Here is a 20528-nt window from a genome sequence, read left to right on the forward strand (position 1 = left end):
GATGCCCAAGCAGTTTGGATAATAAACTGCAATGAAACTGCAATAGACAAACTTACCTACTTGCTTGCCTTTGTGTATAGTTGTCATTATTTTAATACTGATTTCTTTTGTTTGTGTCCAGTGCATTAAAATTGTCTGCCTTTCTGTGAAGGGATTATCAGACTAAAAAAACCATCTGTTCTTCTTTCCTTCTGCAATTCAGTTTGCCAACAAAATAGAGACACGTTGTCAGAGAATGTATTTGTCCTACTATGGATTCACTTGATTTCATTCTGATATTATGGACTGCCCCAAGTTATGAGAATACTTTGCAATTTGGGGTTGGGTCTCCAGTGAGGAAAAGAAACAGCTCTTTCTAATACCTGCTTTATTGTTAGAAATTAAATTTTCTGGATGGGCAGTCATAAAAGCTCAGGCCAATGGAATGGTGGTCAGATGTGGATTATTGTTTCATGTGAGGGATATTGGCAGTCAGAGAATGGAGCTCTAGGAACTGAGAGGTGACAGAAGGGAGTTTCTTTGAAAATGGATCCTTGGAGTTTGATATGGTCAAGTGCAATAGTGAAAGATCCATTTCATTGAAGGCTGTAACATTTCTGCAAGTTTATTTGCTTTCACTTTTCTATATTTTTGTTGCTTTGGAGCTGCTGATTGGCTTCAATTATATTTTTTTCTCCCTAGTAAAACGCTTCAGAGAACCAAAGCATGAAAGACGTCCCTGGAGGATATGGTAAGTTTCTGCATGCTTTATTCTTAACTTCTTTTTTTCTTGCATGTTGTAGAAATTGAAGGGATGATGTTAGTGTATGATTATTAAAATAAAGTGATGACAAGATATTGGTAACTGTCAGTGAGGAACCAAAAAAGTTACCAAAATACTGGAGTCAGGCATCCTCCTGTCTGTTTCCTGTGTAGTCATTTCTTACTGAACACTTCCAGGAATCTGTAGAGATGCACATTTAGGCATAAAGCTTCAATTTGTGCTTCTTCCTAAAGACAGAAAATTAGAATAGCCCTAAGATGCATCTGAACATCTACAAACTTGCATAGGCTTACAGGAAGATCTCAGCTGGGTTCAAATAAAATTCCATGTTTTCTTGGTATCCTGCTATGTATAAAATAGAGAACAGGATGATAAAAAATACAAGTACATCAACCATAAGAAATACAAGGTATAAAAAGTTTGTTTGTGTTTATTACACTTTAAAAGCTCCTGGATTGAAGCAATGCCAGCATAAGCTGTACCAATTTTGAGACTGGTGTGTAAGTGGTAGGCTGCCATTCCACTTGTTTGAGACTTCAGTGGTTTAAATTCCACTCATACAAAGCTGCTTCTCAAAACTAACACTGACCTTTATTTTATTGAAAAAAGAAGTACAAAATCTTTGTGTACTACAGTCTACCTCAGCCTGAAAATCTGGCAAGTGCACTGATAGCCCTTAATTTTTAAGCAAAGAATCTTGTTCTGGGACTCAAGTATTGTTATTTATAGCAGAGTGTACTGATTAGATATGTAACTCACTGGCTTCCTGCCTCATCACCAACACTCAGCTCTCTGTGTCATGCAGTGAATGAAAAGGATTGAAGTTCAAGACAGTTATCAGGGAGGGTAGATGAATTCAGGCGTAAAATGTCATTTGGATCTGTTGGGGTGTTTAGATCTTTAATTTAGACATGCAAACAACAGGAAAAATTGTTGTTTTTCTGAATAATACAAAGAACACACTCTTGCCTGCAGAATATTTATTATGATTCTTATGTTTTACATTTAATGAAACATCCACTGAAAGTTTTGATTTTATGCAAAGGATGATGAAAAAAGAATGCTAAGGGCTGGAGTCATTACTGAATCACTGTCTAAGTGAGGCTTTATATTTTCCCCTTGAGTAACAAACTCTTTTCTCTCTGACTTGATCATCTGCTTTGGAGATAATATTGTCAAGGTTGGAATTCTTTTGCAGTGTGTTCTAAGCTCTGCACTGTAGATAAAATTCAGTGAAACCACTTCATGCTTCCAGGTGAAAAATATGCTGGCTTTTAAATGAAATACTGTAGATAAAGGACTCATTAGTCACTATTAAGTTGTTCGCCTACAAGCACATGATGAGGATTTTATTTTTGTCTGTGCCATTAGCTTGCTAAAAATGCATAAACATAAAAGTCCAAAATACCTATCAGGGCTGGGATACTCATTGTTTCCAGGAGGTTATTTAAGACTTAGCTAGAGTTAGTCAGGATTAGCTCCTGGCTAATGCATATGATACCAAGAGGATATCCATAGACTTTACGTTTACAGTGGTAGGTTTCGAGTTAATGTGATTTGGGTTATTGTTAGAAAAAATCGGGGCAGAATTTAAAATGAAACATTGTTAAAAAGAACTAAATACTATGATGCTTTTGTCATTCTGGTGTTCTCATTTGGAGAAAAAAACAATAGTAATAGAGATGGAGTTTTAATTAACATAAATTTGCAATGTCTGGCTGTGTTGTAAGCAGTTTTGTGTGTCTTAAAAACTGTTTTTACTTTACATAGGTTTTTAGATACTTCCAAGCAAGCCATAGGGATGTTGTTCATCCACTTTGCAAATGTCTATTTATCAGACCTGACAGAAGAAGACCCCTGTTCACTGTGAGTGTTTAACTTTGGAATAACTGGCCTTTATGGAAGTTCTGGGGCTGAGTTGGTGTATGTGGATAGTAAGGCAAGATAAAGCTGAGAAGACAGTTTTCATGGTAAAAATCAGTCACTTAAAAAAACCTGTGGTTTAAACTTAGTTAATCAAGGATCGGGATTCTTTTCTTTAAGTTCATGGCTGGCAGGAGTCTGGACTGTGTGTTGCTATTTTAAACCTAAAGGGCAAAGCCTTGCTACTTGTCCCTCTCTAGTGAATGAATGAGGACTTGAGATGCACATTGCAGTTCAGGTTTGTTTACTGAAGGTGCTGGGACCAAAGGAAATGAATATCCAGTTGTGTTCACTGTAGTAAAGCAAGGCTGTAATACAAAGTGAGGTTGCTTTCAGGGTTTTTTAGCAAAAATCATTTGTGCTTGTATAAACCTACATTGGCTGCTGCAATATTTTTTACATTTTGTTAAAAATGGGAAATCTTGCTTGGTAGCCAGGCAGTTAGTACAGAAATTAATTCTGCAATGTCACGCTTGGAGCAGTGTGACTAAATAGATAAGCATTTCTCTGTAGTGTATTAAACCTGAAGATTTTATGACTAAGACCCCGACAGGCTCTTTACAGGAGCTCCTGAAGCAAATGGTAATTGTTTGGTTTGTTCTTGATAAGGCTCATGCTCAAAGTAGCTTACACATTGCTGGTAGTGAAAGCTGTGAAATTACTTTTAAAAGCCCAGTAATTTGCCTTTTAGAAGCAGTCCAGTTCCTTTCGATGGCATCTGCTCACTTGCTGTTCTTGGGTAAACAAAGGAGATACACAGCTCAAGGAACGTGCTTGTGTTGCTGCACAAGCCAGTTTTTATTATTTATTCCTCCTTGGTTCCTTCTGTGCTCCTACGTGGTAGAAATGTGCAAGAACACTGCTTTTCTCTTCCCACCACAAAGCATTCTGTTAGGCAAAATGCATTTATTTTAGCACATTAGCTGTAAAATTTGAGTTATAATTATGACAGTTTCAACCAGGCATCATTGTAGGATTTTCCTTGCTTATAGATTTAAGAATTTCCTGATAGGTTTAAAAAGTGGCAGGTGCAAATTACTTTCATTCAATTTTTATAACTCAAAGTATATATATATTCAAGTGGGGTAACAAAAGCATGTCAGAAATTGTCAGTGTTTAAAGCTAAGGCACAAAATAGTGTATTACAATATTTTAAATTAAAAATAACTTTGTTTATTAAAAATAACACAAAGCATTTTGTTAGGCAAAATAAAGGGTTTACTGACATGTGCACTCTCTCCTGCATCTACATATTTTTATTTTCAAATCTCACTTTTAATCTAAGTGTAACATGACACAAAACAAGACAGTGAGATTATTCAGTGCTGTCAGAATAACTGAAATTACAGTGTGGAGCTAGATAATTTCTCAGACAAGGGTGCAGCTTCTTGATAGAAGAAAAAATATCACATAGCATTAACCAAAATCTATCTTAGGAAAAATATCCCTAAGTTTGAAGGTGGTTTCAGACTTGCCTGGCAGCAGCACAGCAGGTCCTGTGGGCAGGTTAAGGGCACATCCCGGGGGGAGAATCTCGGTGTTCTGGGAAATCCCGGGCATCCCCGGGCCGGGAGCCCTCTCTGGCTGTGGAATAGGTGCCGGCACCTCTGATTCCCCTCCTGCTGCTGCTGCCGCCTTCCGGCTGCGGGCTTACAGCAGCCTCTTGTGGCCTCGGCGGGACTCGTGCAGAGCCGGGGCTGCGACGTTCCTCTGCAGACGCTCAGCCTTGATTTTAATGTTTGACTAATGCCACGTTAATTAAAACTCTGATTTGGTGAACAGTTATTTGAAAATAACTATTTTTAGAAAGTTTGGGGATCTATAAGGACAGGGAAAAAAATTTAGACTGCTAAAATTATTTAAATTGTAGGCACTCAGTGTAATTACAGAAGTGGGTAAATGATTGTTCTCAATACTCTGGCTTCTCAGCATACTTACAGACCTTTTATCAATCATGGTGTTTAAATGCCCCGAACCTGTAGAAAATGGACCTAATTCCTTGGGGTTTTTTCTGGTTTTCCTTTCAGGTACCTTATCAACTTCTTGCTGGATGCCACCTTAGGAATGCTGCTGATCTACATCGGGATCCGTGCTGTCAGCAGCATCGTGGAGTGGCAGCAGTGGGAGTCCCTTCGCTTTGGGGAATATGGTAAATGTTCTGCTCTGGCACTGAGGTGGTTCTCAAGGTAGAATTCCAGAGTGGATTTCAGCAAGTGGTTAACTCATCCTAAAGTTGTTGTACAGTCATTTTAGTGTTTCACTTGTCATGAGGGTTCTTTTAAGTTCTATATCTCAGTATTCACCTTGTGTCTTAGAAAGCTCAACAAGTCTCTGAGCATTCACTGAGTTTGGAATGACTGCTTGAATATTTTTTTTTAAGGAGTGATTCTACAAATTATGATATTGGCTAATCTCATGGAAAAAATACCAGCATGACAAATTTACTCTGAAACACTTCTAAAAACTTGATTGCTGGAAGGTCATTTCCTAGTAAAGCTTGCACTGCACCACGTGCCACTGTCTGAAGATACAGTCCAAGAGTTCTGCCAGCTCTCTTTAAGCAGCCACATCCCTTCAGAGAAGGGAATGACAAGATGGTCTGTGCTGCTCCTCAAGTAATGATCACTGGAGCTTGTGCATGTAGGGCCTGTGTCACTGGTGAAAAATGCATGAGGGACGGACTGTGAAATCACTTCCAGGTGAAGTTGCAGAGTTTATCTTCCATTACTCAGAAGTCCACTGATGTGCAGAAGTTGTGGATTTGCAGCTGCAGTTGAGTAGCCCACATTCTTAACATCAGCATTTAATTTTGTTCAGTCTGTTATTCTCAGATTGCTGAAAATGAAATTTTTGTGTACATGCTAGAAATCACATTTGCAGCTCCTTGAGACAGGAATGGGAGGAGATGTTGCCTTAAAAGAGATCTGTGGCTCTTCATCAGAGAGAAAAACAACAACCACAGTGGTTTGGGGTAGAAGAAGTTTAGGAAAGTTAAAAATGTTTGCCTAACAAATTAGGAGCTTTCACAGCAGTTTTATAATTATTACTGGTAGGATTTTGGTTTTAATGATCCTAAGTAGCTGACAGAACTAAGAATAAGTAAAGGCCTTGTGAAATTTGAGTACTTAAAAAGCTTGAGAAGTTTGCAATCAAGTAACATTAATTGCTATTTGCTTTAATGTCAGAGGTTTAGCTATGATAACAAGCAACTTAGAAATAACTGCCTGTGCCATTAGGGCATGTTAGATTTACAGAGATTTAATGTGTATCTTTTAGGGTACAGTTTATGGCCACTTAAGCTGTTTAAATCAGCACTGCCACAACACTGCTTGTCTGCTTTTATCCCACAGTCCAGTATTTCCACTCTTTTCCTTGGACTGGTGCGTATCTGAATCTTCAGGGAATTGACCAAGAGAACTAAACCATCAAAAATTCACTAGATGTAAAAAAATAAATAGTTTCTCCAGATTAATCCCAGACTTGTGTCTCTAAGGGATTAGGTAAGCACCAATGCCCAGAGAAGGCAAAGGGGCAAGGAAAGAGGTGAGACCTCTTGCCCAGAGCCCCATTTTCTGATCGTTGGTTTGGCTTGAAGCCATTTAAAGATGTTTGAGCAGCTTTCAGTCCATATAAAACTTGAGTTTCCTCTTAGAGAAAAAAAAGTGTATCTATTGGAGTTATAGGTAGGTATTTGTAATCATGTCAGATATTAGATTTTATTTCTTCCTAATAACATTTTGAATTTTTTTGTGTGTAGTCTTTTGACCTTTCCCATTTTGATGTTCTTTTAACCGTAAGCAGTCTGTGGATGGGGAGATGTGGGGAGCATATTCACTCCCCTGAAATTTCTCTATTTCTTACTGACTTTCAAAATGAACCCAGGTCTGTTTTAGTTATGAGGCATTTCTGGCTGCAGTAATTAATCTCTTAAAATCAGCAGATGAACTTGTGTAGTGCTTTGGAGATGGTCTGTGGCTGCTCCAGTATTGTCACTTTGAATTAGGAGATCTGAAACACCTGAACCTGTTTATTGAGTGTTCTCCTCTGCATGTGTGTATAAGTGATGTATGAAATTACATAAACCCTCTTTTGTTGGTTGTTCTCTCTAGTATCAGATCATTTTATTAGTCACTAACTTTCTTTTCTGCATCTTTATTAATGTGCTGTCCTGCCCTTAGTGTGTTAGGTTTTTAATCAAGCTAGTGTCAGGACTGTTTTAAAGCATATTGCAAATCTGCATTTCCATTAATCATGTGGGAGAGGCTTCTGGTATAAAGAGAATTAGAGAGCAGATGGAAACTTATTTGTTTTGGCTAAAACTAAGTAGGTGCAGTAAGGTTAGGCCCTCTGCAAGAAATCACATCTAAAAGGACAAGTTGCATTGGATCATTTGCTGTTATCTTCTTTTAAGTGTCCCTGGTGTTCCTGAAGTGAAAACCCTCCTATCACCAGTTTATTTAACACTTTTCAGTTTGGCCCAAAGAACACTGTTAGTTTTCGTAAGGGTTTTTAAAATAAAGTAGGGTAAAAGAGGGGACTAAAATGCAGTTCTGTGGGGTTGCAAGTGTGTTTAGAACTTGGGATTTTAAAGTTAAATATGTAATGCATAGCATAGAATCACAGAGTGGTTGGTTTGGAAGAGAACTCAAAGCCCATTTTCTTCCATGGCCAGGGGCACCTTCCACTGTCCCAGGTGGCTCCAGGCCCTGTCCAGCCTGGCCTTGGGCACTGCCAGGGATCCAGGGGCAGCCACAGCTGCTCTGGGCACCCTGTGCCAGGGCCTGCCCACCCTCCCAGGGAGCAATTCCTTCCCAATGTCCCATCTGACCCTGCCCTTGGCATTGGGCAGCCGTTCCCCCTTGTCCTCTTGCTCCACAGCCTTTTCCACAGTCCCTCTCCAGCTCTCTTGGAGCCCCCTCAGGTACTGAAATGCTGCAGTAAGGTCACCCTGGAGCCTTCTCTTCTCCACCCCACAGTTCACTGAAGAGTATCGGAGTCTTGGAGCATTTTATCTGGAGTGCTAGAGTCAAGTCCTCAGCTTGGAGATCAGTGGGATTTCACTTTGTTTGTAAATGTGGGAAAACAAACAGGAGCCCTCCTTCCACCCCCTACAAGTCTCTTCTTGTGACTGAGTGATGTTTGTGTTTCTAGAGCCTAAATAATCATTTGTCTCAAGTTAGTTCTCACTGTGAGCTCATTTCCCTTCTTAGCTCTATTACTTGATCCCTGGTGATTCATTACTTGAAGCTGTCACAAAAATAGCAGTGTCCCACTGGTTTTAAAAGTCTCTTCTTTATATAGAGGATAGTTTTTAAGCATAAATGCCTCAAGGAAGGAATGGATTCCAAAATATCAGCATTTATAAATGGTGGCTGTTTGTACAGCAAAACAGCACTGCAGTCTGATTTATGAACAAAGGGCCTTGACACTCCCTCAAGGGCTTTTTTACATCAGAATTTTTAATTTTATTGGATTTCTCTTCATATCTATGGTTTTATATTTTCAGATTCATTATTTCAGCAGTTGGATTTTAATAGAAGTGCAGAATCAGTTAATATATTTGAGTCTGTAAAGAGGAGAAAACCAGTCATGATCTGTACTGAAAAGAATGTTCCCTGCATTCTCCTTCCCTTCTTGTCTTGAGCTACTTTAGCTGCTGCAAGTAGAAGACAGGTGATAAATCCCTCCTGGTGATTATAAACTCCACTGGCAACTGAACTGTGCTGTGGCCTCTTTCCTTGGCTTTGCCTCTCCATGGCAGAGCTCAGAAACTGTATTTGATGCATCTTTTTCCTCCAGCTCTTCATTTACCCTTTGCAGAGCAACTTATAGCCATGTGGGGTAGACAGCACTACCTTCAAAACGACTTGAAATTTATTTTGGAGTAGTTCTGTGAGTTGGTATTTTCTTAAGAAAAACTTTTCAGGCTCTGAAGAACAAAAGGGAGTTACAGGGTAGAGGAATAACAGGTATTGGGTTCAAGAACTGTTTCTAAACACACTTCTACAAAGCACCTGATGGCAGTAGCAGATACAAGGATAGACTGATTTGGCATTGCCCAGCATTTTCCAAAAATGCTGCTACAGTTGTCACTGCAGAGGATTCAGAATTTTTCAGTTTCGTTCTTTATTTGCTTTTCTTGCACTAGCAAGATTTCCAGTAATTTGCTGCACTATTTTATACATGACAAGTATAAAATCAGAATTCAAGAGATTACTGTAAGAGACTTTAGAAATGAAATTAGAGCTTTATGGCTTCAACATTAACATTAAATTTCCAATTTGGGTTAGTGTACAGAACCTCTGAATGTACAAATGTCTGAAGGTGCTCTTTGGAGCACCTTCTGGGTGTGGTGATGTTATTAACTTGAATTTCATGGCTTATAAAACCATAGAAAAAATTGGTTAGAAGGGAACTCCATATAATCCAACCTCTTGCTCAAAGCAGGATTAACTTCAAAGCTGAAGCGGGTTGTTCAGGGCATAGTCCAGTCAGTTTTTAATTTATCCATGGTTTAGGATTTAAGAACCCCTTTATCTAAACAATCTACTCCAGTAGATTTAACCACTCTCACTGTGAAAGCTTTTTTTCCTTCATATCAGAATTGTATCTTCACCCACCCAGTCTATATTCTTCCCACCTTTCTTCAAGGATATTGTTGGGACCCTCTGAAAGGACTTGCTAAATTCAAAGCAGGCAACGTCCCTGTTGTCCACACTTGTAATTATAGCTGAGAGATAATTTTGTAGGTGCAGTAGGGCACACAAAAATCCTCAAGTAGAATTTAATATATACAACTTCTAATTTCAGTCATGTACCAAAATCAAACCACAAAGAAGCCAGCACCACTCCCCACAAAACATTGTGGAACAAAACATACATGGGTGAGAGTACACAGCACTTTTAATATGGAGTTTCACAGTTTTTGCATATACAAAATCTCCTAAGAGTTGCAGAAGATGCAAAATTGTTTTCACTGTTTTTGCTGTTAGGAATGAAATGAAGATGGGAAAAGAGATTAGAATAAACTGTTCATTTCAATAGTAGGGCTATAGCTAAAGCTAGATTATTTTTTTATTTTTTGCTAATTAGTGAGAAAAGCTAGAGAATGCTAATAAAAATGGGAAGTATAGAAATGAATTGCTAAAATGTAATTCTCAAACCTAATTCAGGCCTTGTGTCTGTAGAAGAAATTCAGTTGCTTGACTTTGACTTGCCAATGTTTGCCCTTTAAAATTCTAACTTTTTGGGTTTTTACAAGAGAAGCTGCAGCTGCAGTATTTAATTGTAAAACTTGAGCATTTTAATTGCTTTCCTCTCAGACTGTTGAGTGTTGATCAGAAACTCACCCTGTAAAACTTGGTTAGGAAGTATTTGTTGTTTTGGACTCCAGTCTGATTTATCAGTTTCTCTGTGTAGCATTTCAGCAGCAAACCCTCAGTCTCAGACTGTTACCAAGTATTAATGCTGAAAGTCTTTCAGGAGCGTTCCAGAAAAGGAAACAGCAACTGTCCATAATGCATTACAAACACAAAAAGGCATCTGATTTTCCATTGCACATTATTCATCCCCAGGCTGAGAGTTTGGAGCTGCCTTTGATGAGATTGCAGAGGCTGCTGCAAAGACTAAAAATCTGTCACCCCTCTCCAAAGCTTGCTTTTGTTTTCTGGTGAAGTGCAGCTTCAAACTCACCTGCAAAGCTTGTCAGTCTTACAAATCCTCTTTTTCCCCCTTTTTTGTCTTCTTTTTCTTTCTCTGCCTTCTTTCAAAGAGTCCAATCGTGTGCTTAAGTTTTCCTGTTCAAATATTTGTGGTCTTCTTTCTGTTCTGGCAGATAACTTCATGCACTCAGGTTCTCACTCTGTTGAGTGCACCTCCTGCACTCAGGTGCAGCAGAATTTTAAACCCTTTCACATTGGAACTAGAATATGATCCTAATTTTTTATTCAGCTTAATTTTTTATAGCAGCTCTTGCATCTTCAATTGGTTACTTATGGTAACTCACTTTGTAGAGATGAAGAATATCTTTAAGGTAGTCTAGAGACAATGGTGGAAAGTTCTTACATAGACTGAAGGGAAATGTGTTTTCCCCAGCCATGTTTCCCTCAAATTTTCCCCTTGAAGACACTTTATATTTCATGATAGAGGATCAAAAATTAACAATATGAGGAGAAACACAATGAAAGTTTGTCTGTCTTGCTTTCATCAGATTATATGAAACAGTATGAGCATATCACAGGTACTGCTGGATGGGACAAAGTCCTGTTAGATTCAGTTTCTGATACTTTTTGAAAGCTGGGGTGAAGCAGAGGGAGGGGAAGGAGCAGCACTGAAGGAATTGGAGAAGGCGCTTCTGGAGGATTTAGCTGCCCTGCTGTCTCTTCCAATACTGCTTTTTTAAGATGTTTACTATGAAGTAAATCAAACCTACGCATGTATTGAACCTTTCTTCTTTCTTGCAGGTGACCCCCTGCAGTGCAGTGCTTGGATGGGCCAATGTGCTCTGTACATAATGATTATGACATTTGAGAAAACCATCATCATCATAGTGCTGCTTATACCTCAGTGGAAAGAGGTTGGTGTGTTTACAGCATTTTACAGACAAGTGAATTTTAGGTGGAAGCTGTAAAGACTTCCAGCAGTGTTTATTGGTTTGGCTCAAGCATCATGATTGCCTACACTCCTTGCCAATTAACTCTGTAGTAGTGTTATGTTCTTTTAGTTTAATTGGGATACTGCTAGTGAGACCTTTATCCATTGCCAGGAATATCATATTGTATTTGGAGGGTTTTTTGTAAACTGAAATATCCAAAATTTAATTATATCTCCTTGTCTAAAGTACCCTTGAAACTACTAAGTGGTTCTTTCTTTTCTTAACTCTAATTCTTCCCTACAGCTATTTTGTATTCTTGTAGTATTTTGAAGAATTTTCTTTGCCTGACCTTGTGGATAGGTTTTAAGTGGAGTCTTTTAGAAATCTGTGGTGGATTAGTGAATCCACTGGTGCTGACTTGTTAACCTTTATTTTGATGGACTCTGTGCAACCATATATTCAAAGTGGTGCTGTTACTGCCCATTAAAACCAGTTAGCTCTATTATATGCCCTGGGCTACTTCAGGAACTCTGTTCTCTTTACTGGGTATTTTGTAAAATTCTGCTCTGTTTAAATTTCCTAAAGATGAATTTACAACATGTTCCTTGGGAGCAGCCCTAAAATGTTCAAGATGATTCTAAGGCAGCTCCTCAGACTTCTGTAAACAAAAATGACAGAGATAAGTTTCTTGTCAGCCCCACTTACTTATCTGTGGTAATTTATGAGCTGTCCTAAATACTTTACTTTTCTCAGAGCTGCCCTTTTTTGGTTCACCTGCATTATTTCTGTCACATTAGCTTGTACATGAACATTGCCCTGCCTAAGCCACTTGGGTGCACATACTGCTGTGAGCTGAACTCAGTCCTTTTCTTTCCACAGGTGGCTTTATTGAACCCCATAGAGAACCCCCAGCTGGAGCTGGCAATCGTCATGCTGATAGTTCCCTTCTTTGTTAACGTTAGTACCACTCACTTCATGAGATGTTTACTTGGATATCCTTCTGCCATGTGTTCATTAATTAACATTAGTCCTTAAAACACTCTGTACTTTGGTGCTTAAGTTAATTTAAGGGCTGCTAAAGAATGGGTAAATTGTCTGAATATGTAGATTTTACAAAGCTGAAATCCCTATGGAGCAAAAGAACCAGGTTCAGGAGAGGGGCAGAAATGTCTCATAGACCCCTTTGGCCTGATGACTTCAGTAGACTGATTGTCACAGAGATCATAAAATTACAGTGAAATTTGCTTCAGGAAGCAGTTGGTCTAAGGACACTCCTGTGAAGTATCCTGTGTCTGACCATAGCTAATAGTGGCTGACCTGTGGTGGAGCAGAGGAAAAGGGCAAGTGTGCAGTCATCCTTCCCAAAGTACACTCTTGCAGCAATCAGGGATTTAGGGATTAGAGCCATAGACAGAGGGTGTCCTTGCATGTAATAACTGCTGGTAAAGCATTGCTACATGAAGAGTTAATATACAATCACTGTGAATAGTCACTACTTTCCTGATTTTCTTCTCTTGCACTAAGGGATAAAGTAGCTGGGTTCTAGAGCATTCCTGAAAGGTGTGATAAGGTATGTGGCACTGTGCCTACACAAGACTTGGCTTTTGGCCAATTGAGAATTATTTTCAAGTTCATTTGGTCAGTGTTTGGACCTTTCTTCTACTCTGAAGAAAGCTGAACTGTTGCTTTCCCCTTCTTTTTAACAGGCGTTAATGTTCTGGGTAGTAGATAATTTCCTAATGAAGAAAGGGAAGACAAAAGCTAAACTTGAAGAAAAGGAAGCAGGACAAGATTCAAGAAATGGAAGTAAAGTCCGATACAGGAGAGCAGCATCACATGAGGAGTCAGAGTCAGAAGTATGTAGAGTTAATTACCGCAATTAATGCAATATCAATCCAGTTCATCCTTCCTGATACCTATTTCATTGTAGCACTGTCAACTTAAGTTTGATTTGCTGAGTGTGTACCTCTAGCAGTAGCTCCTGGCATTGGCAGTGGAGAGCCAGTTAAGGAAAAAGTCATTGCTGTACCACTCTGGCAGGTAATTTCCTTGCAGGTGGGCAGGAAGACACAATAATATATGTAAATACCAGGGGTGAGCTGTGCTGCAAGTGCTTCTAGAAAAACCTTACAGGGAATACAAAACTAATAGACAATTCTTATTCAAAAAGAGGTTAATAGCTTAAAGTGAGAGGGAGCTGGTGGAGGCAACTAACCTGAATTTTGAGAACCATTTACATAGCTGCCTTAGCATAACATTATTCTAAATTACATTAAGTGAGCAGTTTTTAGTTCAGCTGAAATATGGGTGGTTTATTTGAAGGTGAGTCGGTTTAGCTTTAGTAAGTTAATGTAACTTTTCTGTGTGATAAACAGTGCTATTTATAAGGGGTTTGCCAGGTAATGTGAGCGCCTTGTTACCAGTGCGGATCAAGACCTTAAATATTCTCTCAAGCTGCCTCCACTGTTCTGGCATCACTCTTTGGGGTTAGAGTCAGTGGGCTGCAGTGAGATTAATATGCATCCCTCCTTCTGCAAAATTTACTGGAGGTTTCTGATAGTATCTGCAATGATGTGGCAGTAAATCCTAATTGTGTTCTAAGCTCTTTCCTGAGCAAATAATAAGGTGCTTTGCAAGCATAAAAAAGTAAAATTTAAAAGTAGAAAGAAGGAGTGTGACTGCTCCATGTGCTCAGAAGCTGTAATTTGTTTTTAGATCCTTATTTCAGCAGATGATGAGATGGAGGAGTCAGATGCTGAGGAGGACCTGCGCAGACTGACCAACTTAAAGCCCATCAAGAAGAAGAAACATCGCTTTGGTCTGCCTGTATGACACGTTCCTTGGCCTGTGGACTTGCAGGTTCATGGCAAAAACTTCTGTCAGTGGGGTTTAATGTTGCAATTGCATCTCCCTTTTCATACAAACTGACTTAGAAGCAAGGTCTACCAACAGAAGGCAAAGCAGTTGGATGACTTCCAGTTCAGTTGCACTACAAACACACTGACCAGTTATGCAAGAATGTCTCCTCATCATGTGTGGAAAATGGACGAGTCACAAAGGATTCGTGTGGGAGGTGTCAGAGAAGATCAGAGAGAACAGATACAGAATCTTTCAGTTACTGATGGGGACAGTGTATGGAGTTCTCAAAAAGGCATCCAAGTTGACTAAGTTAAAGGAGAGTGTTTTATTACTAAAACTGGCTTTTGCAGCATAATTCCTAGAGCAGAATAGTTTATGGTTACAAGCTGTAACTTAACATTATTTTTTTAAGTACAAATGTTTACTTGCTACCGGGTACCTATGGAACTAATAGGTGAAACAAAGATTTTTTTTCCAAGTCTTCTCAAATCTATCTGACTATTTTATATTTAAGTTATATTTTCATACAGTTGTATTTAAAGATTCTCTTTATCAGAGAAATGGGTACCGTTCCCTTTTTTGTGCAGAACAGGTCAAAAGATTTGTAGTGAAAATCTTATTCATCCTTGTTCCCTGATTTAAGACAAAGGGATTGCAAAGGGAAAAGCTCTCTGTCACTGCTGAAGTCACCAAATATCACTAAAAAATGCAGTCCTATGTGTGCTCTTGACCACATAATTTGAAAATATCTTTTTCAGTAGGAGGTGGTGTCTGCATATTTGGCAAAGGTGCACTTTAGTGTATAACAAAAATCCATTGTGATAAGGTATTTGTGAAATGAGGATCTATGGATACTCTAATTATTTCTTTGTCTGCAAGTCTCTTGTGCATACCTCTCAAATGACCCAAAAGAGATGGAACATTTCTGATACTTTTCCTGTTATAGGGCCTGCAGTACAGGACTGTGATCTGATTATAGCAGTTGTGCTACAATATTGCAAATACAATTCTGTCCCTTGGTTTTTGTTAGAAAAGCAGTCTTCTACTTAATGTGCTTAACAGCAACAACAACGAAATTTCTCCTATTTAATTTCCATAAAGTCTCATTATCCTTCAATAGTAAAAGAACAGCCCCAAGGGGTACAGTGCAGTTATTACCACTGGGATTTTCATTGTCTCTTCTGATAATTGAGAGCACGAGGTGATCTGAAACCTAGCAGACATGTTTTCAGTGATATCCTTTTGCTTTGCATATTTTCTAAATGATTGTTTCTGACAGCTTTCCTTGCTTAGCTAAACCTTGTGCAGGACAAGGCGATGTGTCAAAGAGGTGACAACAGACCTTGAATGCAAATCTGTTGCAGTATCTGGACACCAGAAAAATTCCAAGCCTTAAACCAGTTTCATTGGAAAACTGCTCAGAACTTTTTAAGATTTTTTACATTTTTTTATAGATTTACTAGGTCTTAATGTGATTTATTATCCAGACCACTTAACTGGGCCTTAGTAAATACTGAACTGTGTGCTCCCGTGCTTACTTTCACTATTCCAGCATCCCTTTTCCTGGTGGCTGCCAAGGGGACACGATGCTCTGACGCTTCAGGGTGTCCAGCCAGCTCAAAGGGACATTTACCAAACCCGAGGTTTTTGTTGAGCCACTGACCTTTGTTACTGTGCACTGAAATGTAAGAACTGCAATAAGTTACAGTACTAGTGTTTCCTTTAGACTAAATCTAGAGACTAATGACAGTGGATGCTTACCTGAGTTCTTTTGACATGGGGGGGTGGGGATGGGGAAATGTCCCTAATCAGCGTTGCCTCTGGTTTGGGGGGTGCAGGGTTTTTTATTGATTGTATCACTCGCATCTTCTCTTGACTATTGACCACTGGGCGGGCACAGATCTCCAAAAGCACAGTATTTCAAGGAATTCATCAACAGAATAGTCTCCTGCAGCTCATTTTTCCAAAGGGATTTAAGAGCTAGGACCGGCTCTTGTCACAATTGCAAGCATTTATTTTTTTAGCATAGGATTTGTTCTATTTCAGATAGTGAACTAAGGCTACTGAGCATGTGCGACGTCCCAGTGCGGAGCCATGGCTGTCCTCGCCAGCTGAGATAACTGAGCAGCGCACACAAATTTAACTGTGCGAGCGTGCATCTTATCTTCCTTTTCCCTCCTCCAGTTACTTCAATTATCAAAATGATTCTAGTCTCATGTTTAGTCTGTGAAGTGTCAGTATAAAATTATGGCCTTAATCATGTAAAAATATTTCTTTTGAGCAGACCTCAAGCTTATTGACCAAGTACAAAACAGTATGAAGCACTATGGAGCAGTTTCTTGAAGGTGGTTATAGAAAAGGTTCTGAATGCCTAATTTTTCCTGTCTGAAGTGCTTAAATGTCTCTTCTTGTGAGATCTAGATATGCCTAGCAAGATGATGTAGTAAAGCACTATGATCCAAAGACACAGAGGTATTTTAAATACCACAGTAGTAACAGGAGGAGCAACCTTCAGAGGGGAAAAAAATAAATTCTCTACTAAGACAATAATTCTATTCAGAATTTTAGGTAAGTAACAAAATCTGGCTGTTCTTTCTATACATTCTTTGTTACCATTCTGAAAGAGATGGAAAATGCAAAACTAGCCGTTTTCCTCTCTGTAAGGTAAAAATGGAAATTCTTGCAGTAATTATGAGTAGGACAAGTCCTTTTGTCTGACAGGTTTGCATGTGGGAGCAGGGAGTGTGTGCTTAGTGCTTCACTGTGTCTTACCACTTGTTAAAATGTTTTGGCAGTACAGTCTGAAATGGACTTTTCATAAGGAGTTGATCCAGTGTGAGATTGCAACTCCATGTTTGCATTATCTTCCAGCTGTCACTCAGATTTCTGCCTGGCAAATGTACTTCAGGACAACCTGTGGCAAAGGTTTAATTCAGGCTGTGCTTAGAAAATAGGATTCTGTTTAATGAAAATAAGCTATGTAGTGAATGCCAAAGTAAGAGGAAGGGATTATAACTTAGAGAAGAGACACAAATATTGGTGGAGATGGAATTTACCACGAGTGGTCAACCTAAATACATTAACTGTTCCTAGTATCTGACCTGTGACACATCTGCATAAACTTAAAACACTGGTGTTGTCTAGTATGTGGTTTCCAAGTTCTGGCTTCAATATGTTCAGGTCCCCTTGTCTTACTTTAAGTAGGTGAATGCTGTCTGTTAATGTTACTAACTAAAATGTACTATAGCTTTTCTTCAGGGAAAACTCAGAAACTGAGTTGCAAATTAGAGCAATGCAAAGTGATCCCCTTGGGCAGGTGTCTGCTCTGATCCCTGCCGAGCCTGGGGAGGGGGGCCTGGGCTCTCCCGCTCTGCTCAGAGCTGAGCATCACAAGGAATCTCTGCCACTGTGCTTGACTAACCTGTTTGCAACTTTGCTGTGCTTTTTACAGGAGAAACCAGTAGTGAAAGCTAATAAATTCAGCCACACCAAGTCAGAGTACATCTACAGCATAGGCGTGCAAACTTTTTTAGGTGAAGTTTCCAGTTCAATTACTGAAAATGACTACTATGGTTTTACAAAGTAAAACTGCAGTATCTTTAAAAAAGGGACTCTTTTGTAGGTGTTTTTGTCTTGTGTGGGTATCCGTCTCAAACTGAATGTGGGGTTTGTTTGTAAGTAAATTCAGAGTATAGCCAATGTGAGCAAAACCAACAGCTGTATTCTGCTGCCCTCTGTTTGGACCATATTGTTTAATCAGTGGTGTTACCTTAAACTTTTAAGGGTATCTGATGTAATTACATTATAATGGTTTACAATAAAGTCTGACTTATTACAGATTTGTACACTTGTTTTATACTTCTGTTTCAAAGTGCCTGTATTTCAGTGTCTATGGTGTGCCCTTGTGGGAAGCAAGTTCTGCTACTTGAGTTTAACTTCAGCTCTAATTGTGCATCCTGTTATGTTGATTTTAATTTCAGTATATTTATTTACCTTAATGGCAAGTCCCGTTTGATTATGAAGAGCCATTGTTCTTAAGTTGCACATTTTGTTTACAAGTTTAAGAATCCTTGCAGGCTCCTCTCAGATCCATTTCCTGAGGAAGATTTTTTTAGGGCTGGAGCTGAACAGGATGGACCCAATCCTGCCTCTGTAAATCCTCTGTTACATTTTCCTATTATATTCATACTTTCCACCTACCACATCCAAGCAGCCCCGTACCCACTGCACCTGTACAGGGAATTCAGCATATAATCTTCACTCTGCCTAAAGTGTCAGTCCCCTGAGAGGTTGTTAGCACTTTCCTGGAGAAATCAAATCTTCCCTGAGATTTGGAGACCACAGTGGCAGCCGTGTGTACATTCACTTAATTCTCTATGGTCATTGCCATGTTTATTTGGAACCATTCCTCCAGCAAAGGAGTTTTCCACAATTCCTATTGCAGTGGAAGATTACAACTTGTATTTTTAATAGTCACTGTTGGATAAATGAGCCATCTTGTTCCATTGTCATTCATGTCCCGTTTAACAGATCTCAAGAACCTCAACCAGGTGAACAGGATTTCTACTCTAAAAATAATGTAGATTTAGGCTGGGTTCTTTCTTTTGCTTTGAGGAAAAATAGCCCATAATCTGTGCAAGAAAATGGTTGTGCCCCTTATTGAGTGCTGGTTTAGGAAATGGAATTGAAGAGAACAGAACTCTCCAGGCTTTGGGATGTTCTAGAAACCCCAGGATAAGCTGCCTGCCTCTCTAAGCAATTCACCTGCCCCAAATGGCAAGCAAGGTATGAGTGGTTTGATTTTGTTTGTATAGATTAAATTGCTATGAAAGCACAACTCTGTTGCTTTTGAGTGAGGAATATGCAGTACCAATTAACTGAAGCAATTTTGAAAGCTGAAGGGAAAATAATAGTTCAGTGTCTTGAATTCTAAATATTTGCTTTAAGCACACAGAATGTTATTTTGCTGTCATAATAGAATAGTGACGCTTGTGGGACTGTAGAGAAACATCTCAGTAGAGAACTGTTACTCTGTACAATAGAAAAAAAAATCCGTTTTTTCTGAGGTCAATGTTTTATTCTTCTGTTTTGTTGGCCTACTAAGGGCACTGCTGCTCTGCAGAAATGCTTCATCTGGTTACTAAGACATGGGTTTAAAATAGAAAACCTAAGGAATAGCTAAGGACGTAACATCCAAACTGCTTCTTGGCCTACAAATAATTCCCCCAATAAAGGAGAAGATCTCAGGCCTGGAAAGAGTTCAGCTTAAAGGCAGTTTGGGCATTGGAAGGCCTGGGAAGTAGTTCATAGCCAACAGATCCCACAGTGCTGCTCATACAGTGCTGGAGCTGTGGTTTGATGTCATGTTTTCATAGTGAAAAACAAATTTTTGTTATCTCTTGTGCTTCTCTGTACCCTAAAAGCACTGGCAGAGCCTGAGGAAAGGCTAGGGCAGATTTCTACCACTACAACAGTTGATCTCTCTAGTGGAAGGTGTCTGGAGGTCTGCCATGCCTGCCCTTCTCACATTAACCTACCTGGCTGGAGTCTTGGTTCTTTGAGTGCAGTCACAAAAGCTGATTTATTTTTATTTGCATGATGTAAAGATTTCATATAAAAAACCAAAAGGGAAGCAATCTCCCACTCAAACCTCTCCCAGTATTGAAAAATAGAATTAATGCTCAGAGATGGCAGGGCTTTACTTAATTAAAAAATTGTTTAGAGAACAAATATTAAAAGTTCAGAGAAAGGTTTTACTGCTGTCAGCAAGTAGAGTGGGGAACACTGAGTTTATCCATGTCTGAGTAAGCTGTTCCTGTACAGATGTGGGTGAAATGGTTAAACTTGCTGATAGTGCTGGAAGTAGAAAGTGATTTTACTCTCTCAGTTGTGTAAGAGCCAGCACCGGAGCATGATCAGAGATAGAGCTGTAAGGGTAAAACCATACCCTACTTTATTAGCTCTCCAAAAGACACAAAACACTCTCCCGTTAAAGATTCCTGTGCTGAAGTGATTCAGGGCACAGTTATGCTTTGGACTTCGGGTTTGTATCATCTTTAGAGAACACATATTTTGTTATGCTGGGAAAGCAATGCCCACTCTTTTTTCCCCCTCCCTCCCCCAGGAGTGTTCAGAGTCAATTTTGTGTCCATAACAACATTTTGCCTTTTAAAGCTATAAATAGAGCCCCAGCGGGCTCCCCGGGAAGCGTTTTTGCAGGGAACCCGGCTTCCCCGCTGTCGCAGCTGCCTGCCCCCGTCAGCCCAGCCCGGTGAATGCTGCACGCCCGAGTCATCGCCAGGAATAAACCTCCGACAACAACAGCCTGCCTCGACCTGAATCATCCCGCCGCTGCTTCGGGAACATGACCCAGCCCATGACTTCACTCGG

General features: G+C 39.5%; 1 protein-coding gene across 1 annotated transcript in view; it reads left to right on the forward strand.

Annotated features, from left to right (window-relative positions):
* The window catches only part of LOC311158710 (store-operated calcium entry regulator STIMATE-like), a 32104-nt gene extending 16218 nt beyond the window's left edge, over positions 1-15886 (forward strand). Inside the window, exons 2-8 of the mRNA XM_084214285.1 lie at positions 682-730; positions 2534-2629; positions 4714-4835; positions 11149-11261; positions 12159-12236; positions 12986-13135; positions 13995-15886. Of these exons, the coding sequence (XP_084070411.1) occupies positions 682-730; positions 2534-2629; positions 4714-4835; positions 11149-11261; positions 12159-12236; positions 12986-13135; positions 13995-14111 (725 nt within the window). The 3' untranslated portion in view covers positions 14112-15886. The remainder of the gene's footprint in view (positions 1-681; positions 731-2533; positions 2630-4713; positions 4836-11148; positions 11262-12158; positions 12237-12985; positions 13136-13994) is intronic.
* The last annotated feature ends 4642 nt before the right edge of the window (positions 15887-20528 follow it).

Source organism: Fringilla coelebs (assembly GCF_963513975.1).
Source record: "Fringilla coelebs genome assembly, chromosome: 13".
NCBI classification, from domain to species: Eukaryota; Metazoa; Chordata; class Aves; order Passeriformes; family Fringillidae; genus Fringilla; species Fringilla coelebs.